The 15,267-nt window shown below is 37.6% G+C and overlaps 1 protein-coding gene across 1 annotated transcript in view; it reads right to left on the reverse strand.

Moving 5' to 3' along the window:
* The window catches only part of ARHGAP42 (Rho GTPase activating protein 42), a 149,783-nt gene that overhangs the window by 53,076 nt on the left and 81,440 nt on the right, over nucleotides 1-15,267 (reverse strand). The window contains exon 5 of the mRNA XM_072326745.1: nucleotides 334-435. Coding sequence (XP_072182846.1) covers nucleotides 334-435 — 102 coding nt within the window. The remainder of the gene's footprint in view (nucleotides 1-333; nucleotides 436-15,267) is intronic.

Below are 15,267 nucleotides of genomic sequence, written 5' to 3' on the forward strand. Positions count from 1 at the left end.
TTATAATATAAAAGTCACATTTTTACTGTAGTAATATAAATCACATATGTTGTTGCAACCAATAAACATTAGTTTTGCAATTTAAGGTACAGAGAGTTGGACATGTAGAATATTTCCTTATTAAAATATTTCACTGTTAGAAAAACCATATTAATCTCACTCAGGAATTTATATTCACACCGAGAATAACTACAAGAAAATGTCACATTTCATATAAATAAAATACGGCATGTCTGTTATCGTCATCTCCATGCAGGCTGGAAACTGGGTAATGGAAACTGGGTAATAGACAATCATCAAGGTCCCAGTCTATAATTCTAAGAACTTACTTACATCTTGCAAATGAGATTCTTTCTTCTTTGCTGATAAATTTAAGTGCTTCTCTAGGATAGAGTAATATTTCTCACTTTCCTTGTCAAACTTCTTCTTCCCATCCTGAAAAACAAACACTGTCAAGTAAAGCGTTCGATTAAGTATAACAGCTAACTTAAATTAAAAAGAAAGAACAGATGCAAAAATATGTTTGATTATAAAACCATTCTGATCAGTTCTGAATTGAGAGTGGACTGATCCAATTAGCAAATGCTGAATTAAGCAGGACTTCTGTAATAAATAATAAACCCACACAACAGACTTGCATAGTTCCCACAATGAGTATATAAAGAAGTATTTTGCTAAGAAGCTCTTTTCCAAGCTTAGTAAATATACCCACCTGTCTCATGCTGTCTCTGTGGAAGAGGCTGGGGAGTATAACATATTTGATGATGATAGAGGCCTATCATCTGCATTTAAGTCTAATATGTACTTATTTTCCACCCACATTCTTAAAATATGTGGATGATGGAAAAGCACATATGTGGTTGCAAAAGAAAATCGGTCCAAAAGTCTGTTTCCAATAATTTTTTGATGTGTCTGAATATTTAAGCTTGTCCCATTTAAAACAGTTATCCCATCTTTCTTTCCTAGTCCTCTTAAGCTTTTCACCATGTGCAGACAATCCTCACATTCTCACCACGAGTCTTCTTTAATGCTTGATGATACAAAAGAGAGCTACTGCTCTAAGTACATTAAGAAATATGTTGTTTTCTGTAACCTCCTTTACATCATATACTTGGAAAATGTTACATCTGATATTCATGGCAGTTTAAGAAAAAGACACCTTTCTCAAAAGCTTTTCCATTTTTATTTTTTTTTCAAGTACCAAATTCCAAGAAACAGGAAGAGGAATTAAAGCAAATATATGATTACTACTAATAACAAAAACATTGAGTTAGTAAAAATGTACATCCTTTAATTGAAAGCAGCCCTCTGTCAGCGACTTCTACAATCTTAAGTAAGAACTAATGATTCTTTCCAGTGTCTAACAAGTTGAGCACGTTGAAAAAACAAAGAAAGGTCAGTGTGACCAGTCCTACTCACACATGTGCAAAAGCTATTAATGGTGGAAAAACTAATTACTGGACAGAACAGTAACATCAGGTCATAATCAGAGCTGCAGTGATTCTTTATGTGACCCCTTTCTCCTTAGAAATTGTTATGAAGTAAACAAACAACTAGCTTGCATTTTAGATTGGTCCTGTTTTTCTTTGACATTCCATGTGAAAGTCAGGTCAGCCAGAGAAATCAGAGATTGATAGAAGAAAAAAACTTAATGCCATCAATGAAAACTTCTCGACTAGCTGTAACAGCAGCTTGTTACTGAGTAGTTCAGGTAACTGAAGTTCACAGTGACAACTATAAAAAGGATCCAAAACTTTATATTCTGAAAAAAGTAACAACCCACATATATTTACTTTGAAAAATACGCACAATTTAGTGTTCTTACTTCACTATAGAACTATAATCAGATATCTTCTAAAGAAATCATAGGGAAAAGACAGAACTTGACCCAGCAAAAAATTATACATCAAGAAACACAATAAAATTCCCAATGCTATTCCATATTTAATTGCAGCTATGTATGAGAAAAAAATATCTTGCATTTTGCCTCACAAGGGAAAGAAAAGCATAAGAATTGTTCTCTGAAATCTTTCCCAAAAGTGTTCTGATAAGAAAGTGAGAAGACAAAAGGTAAGACTCATCAAAAGACCAGTTAGCCATGAAATCAGCTTTTACGGGACCATAATTACAGACAAGTTCCAGAGCCAGTTTTCAGGGGAATATTCAAGTCTCAGGCTCTTAGAATCAAGCAAAAGCAATGTGAATATCTCAACAGCTTCTTCAGTCACCATCAGACTCCATGTTCAGGTGATCACAGGACAGAGATATGCATCTTTTGAAGAACAGTTGCAATGAGCTGCTTGCTCTGTTATCTTCTGAGACAATGGTGTTAGGGTGCTGAACTGAAAATTAGCGATTCCATTATCTAAATCCAAGTGGCACAGGTGAAAAGGTGCTATCTTAGTTAGGGAAACACTAACTAATTAAATCAAACCAGGCACTGGTTTGATCAATTACGTCGACAGTGGGGTCAAATGCACTGTCAGCAAGTTTGCTGATGACACCAGTGAGATCCCTTATGACTCCTAAATACCAATAAAAACACATATTTCAATGTACCAAAGTCTCTGAAAACTGTTTATTTCATAAATATAAACAAACAAACAAACAAAAAATAGACTCACAAGCAGGTGATTCATTTTCTGGAAGAGAAGAAAACTTCAGCTCATTCCAAGAGAACTCTCTCCTCACATACAGTCAGTGACTCACAAGCACACAGGCGCATCCCAAGTGAAGTCAGAGTTTTATCTCCTTCCAGCTCCATCCTTTCACTTTTCAACCTTCAAAACACTCCATCATACAGAGCAGCTGCCCAAATGACTCACTGGAGTCCTGGTCCCTCCAGTCTGTGCCTGTGAGACTAGCAATCCTGCTTTTCTGCAATCCAAGAGGTTTATGAAATGAGTTTCCATGTGAAGCTACTGCCTTGAAGTTTAGAGAGATGGAGAAATGCCCCTGTCTGCAGATCCCATATTGGATCAAACTCCAAAGAGCAAAGAGTTGTGGCAGAAGAAGCAAGCTCAAGCTGTCCTGTTTTCACAACAGCCAGCACCATCCATAACACAAAACATAACGTATGTGGTCATTACGGAGATGCTACTGCTGACCTCAGCACCATATCTCTGGCTGCTTTTCTTCCTTGTGCATCCTTCCTGCTAGTAATCCTTATGCTACCTCTCTGACCTGGAAATGTAGCTAAAATATATATTTAAAAATGGATTACTTCAATAATTCAGATAATTCTAGGCAATTCAGATACATACACAAAGATATATAAGAATTATGTATATATAAAGATATATACACAAAAAAGGAACAATTAAAAACAGTTACAAGTTCTTCCAACTCTAAATATTGTATATGCCTGCCTTGGCTATTTAACTGTTCTCAGGTGGGCCAGGTGACTATGACTTAAATCAGTACAAACATATATATAGCTCTAAGTGCCTCAAATTTCCAACAGCACCAGTAGGAAAGCCCTTAACCGATCACTGAACTGGAAGTTCGGCTTCTAATGTGAGGAAGTCCTACCAACATCCCACTATTCCCTTGGCAGAGCCAAGTTGTACGCTGCTGGATCCACATTTACTTCTTGTTTTTATTTTCTCCTTAGATTTCCTGCATAACTTAATTTGGAAATTGGTCAAACAATCTCCAAAAGGTGAAAATTATCTTTCTTGAAATAAATTTTGCTCAGTTGTAAATGTTCCAGTTAGAAGTCTAACTCAAGAGACATTCTTCAATCACTCTTACTTTACAAAAATCTATGGATGTGAAAAGACCAGACGTAAAATATCAGTAAGGTGATTCAATTGAGTCATGTTTGCTTCTTGTGTTCAGAAAGAGTTTGATCCCATGCTGTGAGTAATGTAGGCATGCAACTAATCACTGGCGTTATTCTCACAAATTTTAACCACAACTTGCGTTTTTTGTACATGAAGCAGAAAGAGATACTGCATTTTAACTTCGCTTTTCCAGTGGGGTTGTCAAGATTCTTTGTTTAATGGATTAAGTTTGCCATTGCTCTGTGTCCAGTATTTTGTGACAAAACCTTTATATTAACCACTAACATAAACTAATATAAACTATTCCTTCTTATTTTTCATAAAGCTGTTGCCATCCTTGCCATTTATTCTAGTTGTAGACTTTTGCTTCTAGCATATCCTGGCTAATCTTAGATTTGTTCCTAGATAGACTATTTTTACTCTTCCCTTGTCTTAGAGTGCATACTTAGCTTCAGCATGCTAACATTTAAAATGTAAAGAAACCCTGCACATTTTGTTCTGACTCATTTTCAATAGCAGAATCTTTGTGTAACCATTAAATAAACATAGTTTGTAAGAGGTGATTTTAAAAGGATTTAAAAAAAAAAACAAAAAAAAAAAAAACAAAACTGAAATGAAATGAGAAAACATCACAAATCACAGAATCACAGAATCACCAAGGTTGGAAAAGACCTAAAATATCATCCAGTCCAATCATTCACCTATTACCGATAGCTCCCAATAAACCATGTCCCGCAACACAACAACCAATAGTTCCTTGAACACCCACAGGGTTGGTGACTCCACCACCTCCCTGGGCAGTCCATTCCAGTGCCTGACCACCCTTTCTGAGAAGTAAAGAAAGAAATCACAAAGAAACCATTTAGAGAAAAAAAATCAGTGAGAATCTCTTACTTAACAAGAAAACATGCAAACATTATGAAACAATGATGCAACTATTTCTTTTTCTTTTCCTACCCACAGTTGGTCCATGCTTCCCAGCAGCTCAATTCTGATAAAGAAACTGCAGGAAACGGGGCAGCAGTGGCACGAGTAGACAGAACTGATAGATTTGCCAATGAAACAAACTGAAGCCAATGGCAAGTAAAACCTTGTTCCTTTTCTTTTTGACAATAACTACAAAAAGGTCAATAATATGGAACACTGGGGATGGTTTGCTGCTTGGATCATAGACTTCAAAACTGTTTTTCATTGCCTTACAATGAAAAATTCAAAGTGTCTTTCTACAAAGTTATTGGTATTTTGTTTGGAGATGGGGATTCTGGGGATTGTCTCTTATTTGTAAACAAGACAAATCACAGAATCACAGAATTGTAGGGGTTGGAAGTGACCTCCAGAGATCATCAAGTCCAACCCCCCTGCCAAAGCAGGTTCCCTATACCAGGTCGCACAGGTTGTCCAAGACTCACTTGGACACCAATATCTCCAGAGAAGGAGACTCCACAATCCCACTGGGCAGCCTGTTCCAGTGCTCTTACCCTCACCGTAAAGAAGTTCTTACATACATTTGTGAAGTGAAACAAAACCGTATCATAAAGAAGCAATTTTTATTTAGTATGAAATGAGGCTAACACAGCCTTAAGTCTTGACTTATGTTACTCATAACTGCTAGTGAAAAATCTTTCTAACTGAAGCCAAATTCATCACGTAAAAAATGTAATTACCTAGAAACTGCAAATCTTGAGATCAAGTCTTTACTAAAAAATAACCATATGCAAACTATGAAAATGCAGAAAGCAATATGGTGTGTAAGACAAAAATAATTATAATAAAAAGAACATAGTGCCACTATGAAAAATAGTAAGGCAATAAACACAAAATACAGGAGTGTTCAGAAGCACTAAAGCTACAAAGACAGATATTAAAAACTGGCAGTTTAAAAAATAACCACATTTCATATCAGGTATGAGATGCATAGAACTGCCAACATATCATAAACAGCCCCAAACCAATCTAAGCTTAGGATGGAACTCACATCTGTGTAGAACACTGAGTAACCCTGCAAGAGATAATTAATTTTCAGGTTCATAAAGTTCTGAAGAAAATTTTCCTTCTGTGACATCTTCTGTAATGACAGATCCAAATATCAGGTAGTTCTTAAAGATTTTTCTGGAAGTGGAGAATCTTACAGCCTTTTCATAATACTCCGTCTAATTGTATCAGACCTGTCTATACAGAATGTCCCTATGGTGAAACCAAAAGAAGAGAAAAAAGCAGAAAATTTTCACTAGTTTGATGAAATCTAGAATTCTTTTGAAACTATGAAGCAGCTATGATTAAGTGAGCAAATAAAAGCAGTTGACCTTGTGTTCGTAAGAAGCTATTTGTTTCTCTCCAAAAAGATGTCTCTTGAAATGGAAAAACAATATACTAAGTTCCCAGTACTGCTGTCAAAAGACATGCAAACCCGCCAATGCTGGCAGGTTGCAAAGCAGGACACGTTAAGTTCCCTATTATTAAGCTTCAGATTTGCTGTGAGTTTATTTGGTGTTTGTCTATTCCAGGAGTAGTTGCTAGATGTCTGGGAATCTGTTAAATTCCTGCCCAAACAGCGGGACTGGTAAGTCTACACACGTAATCCAGTTTTATTGTCTTTACTGTCTACTAAATAGAAAGTATTTTGGTGGAGTATCATACTTAGGCTATTATTCAGTATGTTACTGAGTGCTGTTACAGATTCCTAGAACAGCAGACAGAGATCTTTAAAACTCTTAAGCAGATTTAAAACACTTTTCTGAAGTCGAAAATGCTTTATTATAACAGTATGAGGGTCTCCCATTCCTAGCCAAATCTAGAAACCTTACATGATTTTAAAGTTACTGAAACTGTTTAGGAATTCAGAAAAAAAAAAACAAAAACCCTCAAATTAACTCTGTTCACTGTATAAAAAATCATAGGGCATAAGCTGTTAGAGTTATAAGCAACACAGTTATTTTTTAAATAAATCAATACCACTATGTATGCTGAATAGAAATTACGCCAAATGATACAATTTACGCAATGAAACAACAAACTCAGATTTGGGGCATACTGATATTCAGAAATAAAAAGCAATCAGCAATAATGCATGTTGTGATCCTGAATATTCAAAATGGCACCTACTCAAAGGGCTCTGTTACCATTAATGCACACAAGACCAGACCAGAGAGGAGAACTCTGCCCAAGTATTAAGCAGTAGCATTTTCTTTCTCATCATATAGTTCAGGTATGGACATAGAGAGTTTCCGAGAGTCATTAAAAGCATACATCACCCTTTATTGTCTCTGCTTCAATTTGTATATGCACAAAATTCAGCTCAGCTCAGATGAGCCGACTGGCTCAGAGTTCCAGAAATTTCCGCAGGGACAGAGGAAAAGAACAAGTTTACAGCTGACAATACTCAAGTGAACTGGTCTCAATCCCAAGGAACACGCAGCTTCAATTTTGTCCTGATTTTCCACATTAATACAGGTCTAGGCAAGCTGAAACCTCTCAGATTGACCAAGGTGTAGACACCTAGACATCAGCCCTTTAAGTTCAGTCGTCATACAACCCTATAATCCAATGCTGTGTCAATTTCTAGTTCTTCTTGCCTTACCTGGCATGCTAGATTACCTCACAAAGTGCCTTGAGGCACTTGTATTGCCTAGAAAAAAGTACAAAGAGATCATTTCATCCCCCAAAATACTGCAAAGAACGTAATGTTATGCAGATAAATGGATTCTGAAAGATTACCTTACAACGTCACATATTGATTTAATTTAAAAGCAGAAGATAAAAATATATTTTTCTGATGTAGTTATTTCTATTTTTAAATGCTCTTTGGAGATCTCTCCTGTTTGCATCAAGTGATCTGCCAACATCCCTGACCTCCAGGCAGCAGCACACATTCAACCCTGCTTGCCTTCCCATGACACCACATCACTGCAATGTGACCACAGCTCTTATCTGAGGACCAGAGGCGCATTATGAGAAAATTAAAGAAAAAAAAGAAAAAAAGAAAAAAAAAAAAAAAAAAGGAAAAAAGAAAAAAAGAAAAAGGAAACAGTCTGGGGTTAATGTCAAAAGTGATTTTGTTTTGTTTTGAAAGCAGCTATTTTGAGTCTCTCTTGCAACACTGATAAAGGAACACAAACTCTCACTTTGGGGGGAAAAGCCACCCCTCCCCAGCGCCAAAGTTAAATTCAGCCAGTGTGCTCAGTTTATTTCACAGGGAAGGACAATCTCTTCGCCACAGCATCCATCTGCAGTGACCCTTTCTTGGCCAGCCTGACAGGAACAAATTGTTCTGTGGTGGTTATCAATGATCTGCACTGTCGGACTAACTGCATCATCAGCAAGCTTGCAGTTACTACTCAGCTTGTACTACTAAGCTGAGTAGTACAGTCAGTACAATTGAAGGAAGGAATGCCAACCAAGGGGACCTGGACAAACATGAAAAGTGGGTCCATGTGAGTTTAATGTGGTTCTGCAAGGTGCTGCACTCGGATGGAAGCATTCCCAGCTATGTGTACAAACTGGGAAAAGTACTCACTGAGAGACACCCCACAGAAAGGGACTTGGGGGTTCTGGTGGATGAAAAACTGGGCATGAGTTAGCAGTGTGTGCCTGTGGCCCAGAAGGCCAAGCTGTAGATGCCCCATCTCTGCATCTTTTCAAGTGTTCAATTTCTATCTAGTGGATAGCAACCTTGCCCATGACAGAGGACTGGATCTTTAAGGTCCCTTCCAACCCAAGTCATTCTATGATTCTGTGATTCAAAATAATAAAGCTGATTCATCTGGCAGGAATATTTGTTGAGGATCTTCCACATCTACATCAAGAGACATTTAAGTCTCAGATTATTATGCCCACTTTTCCAGCTGCTATTATCACCACACTTTGGAGTGGATTTATTTTATATTCATTGTGTGAAAAGAGGAATTGCTACAAATGGTAGAAGAGTGCATGTTTGTAAATGCCCAGAGCCCTGCAGATACTGCTCCACAGAGAGAACAAAACCCCGGATAATAAAAAACAACACAAAAACATGCAGCATGGACAGAAATCCATGGCAACACAGCCAAGTGTGTCAGTAAAATGAGTTTCCATTGAGAACGAGAAGCATTATTCTACCACGTGTGCAGACTCATAGACTCAACTTCATCTGGGTAATGACCAAACATAATAGAAGTATTTTTTATGCCATTATCTTAAAAAATCCACAGAAGAAAAGGAAGTGGAGAAAGAAATCTTCATTCCCCCTAAGACTGCTGCAAAGTGCACAGTTTATAACAGAATTAGATCAATGGATTAATTGAGTCCTGTCCTGCTCCAGGCCATGGGCAATAGGACATGGGCAAGTGGACACTTCCTGTATTTCCTTTCAGTTTTCCTCAAGACTCTTGAGGATTCTCATTTGCAACCCAACCTTGAGACCTGTTTTTCCTCCTTAACCTTCGGAGGTGTAGAATGTCATCCCTCCCTACTGCGCCCACTTCCCAGCTAGGAGCAAGGGAGGAAAGGACATAACAGATGAGCCTAGCCAAGATATCCTATTGAGACTGAGAAAATTTTATTTTAATTTTAATTGAAAACATTTGCCAAATCCTTCCTGCATCTAAGCACTGATTAAGGGGTTTGGTTCCCCTGTGAACTGGAAATTAAGTCTGGAGGCAGTAATAGATGCCTTTGCTTGTACTTTTAATCACTGCACAGGAGGAGTGCAGCAGGATTCCAGCAGCCGTGTGGGGTCAGGATGCAACCTCCCTGAATCCTTCAATGTGATGCTGATTTCTGTGAGCTGATTTAAATTAGCAAGGAAGCAGCCTTAATTTAATTAGAAAACTTGCATATTTGCTTACGTGTTTATGTTCTCTTGCTATTTTTCAAAAGAAGGGGTGATGTAGGCTACCTACATTTACTTTTTTTCATGAAATCATAAACAGAATCACAAAATCATCTTGGTTGGAAAAGATCTTCAAGATCATCAAGTCCAACCATCAGCTTGAACTACCAAGTCACATCACTAAACCATGTACCTCAGTGCCATGTCCACACATCCATTACACACCTCCAGGGATGGGGGACTCTACTACTTCTCTGGGCATCCCATTCCAATGCTTGACCACCCTTTCTGTGAAGAAATTCTTCCAGATATCCAATCTAAACTTCCCTTGTGGCAGCTTGAGGTCATTTCCTCGCATTCTATCACTTTTCATCAGAAAGAGGAGAACAACCCCATCTCACCATAATCTCCTTGCAGGTATCTGTAGAGAATGATGAGGTCTCCCCTCAGCCTTCCCTTCTCCAAGCTAAACAGCCTCAATCTACTCAATTATTCCTCACAACTCTTGTTTTACTGACCACACACTTTTAAAATCAGTTATTCTTTTTGCCAATTAAAACACACTGCATACTTACTTAACTTCTCTGATTAAAACATTTAAGTCTTAAGTTGTAAATGTTGTGAAAGAATATGCAAAATTAAACCATCCTGTTGTAGTTAATAGGAAATGTATTTTTTCTAGCTTTAAATCTGTCTGCTTCTGGTTGGAAATCAGAATTTTCTTGAAGTGAAAAAATAAAAAAGTACATCTTCAGAAATTGTTTTTAGTCAACCAGCCACACCATTTTTTAAGAGAACGTGAATTCTACTGAATACATTCTAAGACAAACTTTGTATGTTGTAACCATTTAGCAGCCTTAGTTCCTCCTGCTGTCTGATTTCATCTTCCACTTTGTTCTCAATCTGGTAGTTCACAATTGGATTTGGTACCTGGCTATGACTGAAAGTAAAACAAAAGCCCTGCCTCAAGTTGTCCCTTGGGATCTTCTAATTAGTACCTTCATTCTCACCAGACAATCTTCCCCACAAACAAGACTCACTGCCCTTCCTCAATTAGCCAGTTCCTTTCACATATCGTGTTTCCCATACTAATCCCGATCTAAGCTAAATTGTCTCAGGCAGTGTGCTTTAAATGTCCTGATGAAATGGAGATAGGTTTAATCTGCTCCATTTCCTTGCCTGGAGAATCAGTTATTTTATCAAAAAGGATATCAGGTAACTCTGGCACAAACCATTTCTGTATATCAGTGTTGCATTTAAACTCAAAACAGTTGGCCATCAGTCTTCCCAGCCTGAGCTGTTCCTGCTTCCTCCCCAGTCTGCTTCCCTCTCCAGTTCTGACTGACAGTAAAATGCTCCAAAACCAGGGGACACAAGGACCAGATCACGAGCAACAGATGTAGCTTGTAATGAAACACATTCTGCCTTACCCTCTGGAGCAAGGTCACTTGTTTTTCACTGTGAAAGGAATGCTGGGATTTCCAACAATTGCCATCATTTGATTAGGTATCAAGGAAAACAGTTCACCCAGATGGGCATTCCAGCATATCTCAGAGCTCTCAGATACCTGCCTAGAACTCTGTTTTCAGAGCTCTCTGACAAGCTTAAATATATATGTATATTTTATGTTATGCTTCTCAGCTTTGAGACCATACAAATAATAAGCAGTGGCTGCACACCTACATCATGTGAGCGCAGAGGTAAACACAGATGCAAGAAAATTAATCCAGCACTAAACACGGACTTGTTTCCCAAGTAGAAAAGAATTCACAGCTTTGAATGAATGAATGAATGAAAGTAATGATAATAAAAAAAATAACCCCTTGGGCCAAAATAAATAACTTTATGAAACAAACAGATGGAACTGTTATGAAGAAAGAAAATGCTTCTTTTAAATCTTAAAAACAAAATTGCTTCTGTTTCCTTTGATCTGATTAAGTTACTCTGAAGGTCAACAAACATCGGAAGAAATATTGCTAAATATTGTACTGGATGAATAAAAAGAGTCATGAAGGTTTGCCTTTACTGCACACAGCCCATCACACAATGATCTCACCACCATTACCAGCTGGGGACTTGCAGACCACATTTACCAAAAAAGGCCAAGTGCTTCATGCTTGAAATCTTTTCCCAGTTAGCTCACCGGGCTTTTGCTAGGATTTGTACAATAATTGCAGAGGTCATTTTTTTTTTTTTTCATGCTCAGATGGAGTAAATCAACAGGCTATCCAATGCAAAGCCGTGTTTGTGTAGTCTCTGGAGACAACTCAGCTCTACTTAAACTGAGTGTGTACAGAAAAGGAAGAACTGAAATATGTGCAAGAAAAACAGAGGAGCAAGTAGTATAAATCCAGAAGAGCAAGTAATGCAGATTTGTATATTGTTAGATTGATTACAAACACTAATGTTTAACGGGAAGTGTTTCTCAAATCAGCTGCCTACCTTCAGCTTTTTGAATTGCATATGAATAACTGGTCTTTAATGTTATTCTTGTGGCATTCTAAAACACTTGAACTTTGCACTCTGAGTTTATACTGTCCTTGTATTTGAAGTACAGCTTTGTAATGTCAACAGGATATATTTTATCCTCCATATTGTCTTTGATTTCTGCAATCCTATTTTTCGCCTAAGCTTCATGTAGTTTTGAAAAAAGAATATAACATTTTCATTCTTCATATTAAATATGACCTTTACAGCAGCAAAATCTTGCAAGTTATTTTTAATTATTATAACATGGTGATCATCTTAATGACAAATGCCATTATTTCATACAGTTTTTGTGTGTGTGCGCAGGGAGGTCTGCTTGTTTTTCTCTCCAGCTGAGCCTTACTTCATACTTCAGAAAGGAAGAAGCTGAGAAAGTCTTCTAAAGCACTCTGTCTACTCACATTCTCTTTACCAAAACCTGACAGTGATACCTAGCAACATTTCCTATTGCACATTTTATTAAAGTAGCTAACAATTCTTTACCTTAAAAGTAGTTGTGAAACTCAGCTTAACAAAGTACAGAAATGAATAATTTCAAAGCTCAGTTAGAAGAGAAATAAATAATGCAACGCTCACTACTGCTTATAAAATATGCTCTTACAATGGAAGGCTGATCACAAAGACCAACCGCTTGCATCTCTAACTGCTGAAATTCTATTTCAAAGTTATATAGAATTAATCCTATTGTTCTGTGCCAAATCTCTAAAGTGTCAGTCCATGAAATGGCACAATGCAAATTCATTTACGTTTACTATTCATGAAAGATTTAATGTTGGGTTTTTCTAAAAAGGAGAGAGATGGCAGAGAACTAGAAGCATTTTTGTGCTACACTTCACAGTTCTACACTGTTTTAAGTTAACAGCGGGGAAAAGCAAGCTCAAATGTGATATTATAGAGCAGAAAGCAACACTTGTTTAGAGAAGACGCATTTACAGAAGATCTCAAATAAAAAATGACATTCTTAGTGTCCTGTGAAACTTGGTATAGAAATTCAAATAACAGGAACACGTTCAGGTTTCTTCTTTGCTGTCAGTTCACACCATCCCAGAGGAGTTCAAAGAGTTGAATCTCTGCACAAGCCTTCATAACTGCAGATACATAAATAGCAGCCTAAACTTGTCCTGTACCTACACGTGTTCATAAATTCTCAAGGCTTTAACCAAGTGAACAGCAACAGAGGTAAATACTCTGATCATGTTTTCTATTTCAATAAAAATTAGTTTTTAAGAAAACCAGATATCTCCTATATTTCAAACTGGTCTTGCTATTCCTAGATTGCATTATTCTATTTTTTAATTACAAGAAAATCAGCATTAAATGTAGTTTATCAGCCATTTCTTGTATTGAATTTATTTTTGTAGATAAAAAATCAACACCGAGAGATATGTATGAAACTGCTTGTGATGCGAAACTGATGAGGAATAACGATTTCAGGTTGAGCCAAGGGAGGTTCAGGTTGGATATAAGCAAAAAATTCTCCTCTGAAAAACTGGTAATGCATTGGAACAGGCTGCCCAGGGAGATGGTGGAGTCATCATCTGTGGAGGTGTTCAAGAAACACAGAGATGTGGAGCTGAGGGACACTGTTTAATAAGCATGGTGGTAATGGATTGATGGTTGGATTATACAGTCTTAGTGGGCTTTTCCAGCCTTAATGATTCTACTTATGGGTGGAATGAATCTCTCATTATTTAACTTGAAAATCGTGTTCCATCAGCAGTGAAAGCAAACAGTTTGATATTTTATAAAGCACTGTGCTGCAAGTCATCTTTTATTGATGTGTCAAGCCAATATACTAGTGCCCAAAGCACACATAGCATTGCATAATAAAATGCACTAGGCACGTAGAGTGAGTAGCAAATCCAGGTTCCCCTGTACTCATTCAGGACACTGTTGTGTGATCACTGACATATCAAACTGTTTCCCCACATATTATAACATGGGTAAATGTCCATAATTTTCCTGGAGCGGATATAGAAAGGAGAAACAAGCCCTTGTGATAAACTGAACAGAGGGGACTTGGTGGGTTTTGTAGTGCTCCAGAATTAATGTTGAACAATTGCTGATTCAAAAACCAAAAGAGTCATCTTCAATTAAACCATTAAAATATTCTGATATTTACTGAGTGATACAACCCAAGGAGACAGAATTGTCTTATACATATTTCTGCACCGTATGATCTGCCTACAGATCTTCTTTCTGACGTACCAGGACCATCAATAGCACAGCAGGTTAAGCTTCAAACAGAGTTCTCAGCAGAGAGGAATGATATCCCTTAAGTTGTAGGAATGCAAAATGAAATGGCAGCACAAAGAGCTGAACAACACAACTACAGCCTCCTGAGAACTAAAAATAGTTCTGTGCTGTGATTGCATTTGATTTGTGCTGCACAGTAAACAAACTCCCACCCCTGCATCTTACAGCAGCAGGGTGGGACAAGAAAAGAATGCTGTTGTACACAAAAACATATCAAGTGAGAAGTTAAAACCCATCAATTTCAGAGAAAGCTGACCTCAGGTTCACTGCAAAAATTCTTCTCAAATGTTTACTTAGTTCCTGTGCGGAAGCAGTTTCATCTGTTTTCTACACATTCCCATCAGTAGTATCAGCAGTACAAAAAGCACAAGCCTCAGTCTCTCCAACATCTCTGCTCTCCCTCTGAGGCTGTTTTAGCACAGCACAGACACAACCTGAGCTACAATATCAAAGAGTTTCATTTAACCTTACAGATGGAAAGCTTCCCAGAAAATGTTATGAGTGATGCAGAATGCTTCAGAAGTAGCATATTTGTGTAGACAGAAGGAGAGATTTTAGCTGAATCTCTAATTGACTATCACAGACTTCATGCATCTCTGTGATCAATGTGGTCACAGAAAAACACTTGAAAATCCAGAATCAGACTGAAAATAGCTCTTCTAGTCTAAGTTAATTTGGACATCATTTTCCCCAGTAGCATCTGATTTTCTGACTATTGAAGCCTCACAGAGGCAGTCAGCACTATTTCATTAACACACATGTAAGATTTGGCTCAAATCACCAACTGCAGGGGAGAACCTCTGGGCAATATACAGATGGCAATCACCACGCTGCATTGGCTGTGTGAGGTGCAAAGGGAAGTCAGATGCAAACAGTATGCTTGCAGCACAGAGATTTCTCTTGGTTGTCACACAACATCGACTTCAGGATCAT

This window comes from Excalfactoria chinensis, chromosome 1, assembly GCF_039878825.1.
Source record: "Excalfactoria chinensis isolate bCotChi1 chromosome 1, bCotChi1.hap2, whole genome shotgun sequence".
NCBI lineage: Eukaryota > Metazoa > Chordata > Aves > Galliformes > Phasianidae > Excalfactoria > Excalfactoria chinensis.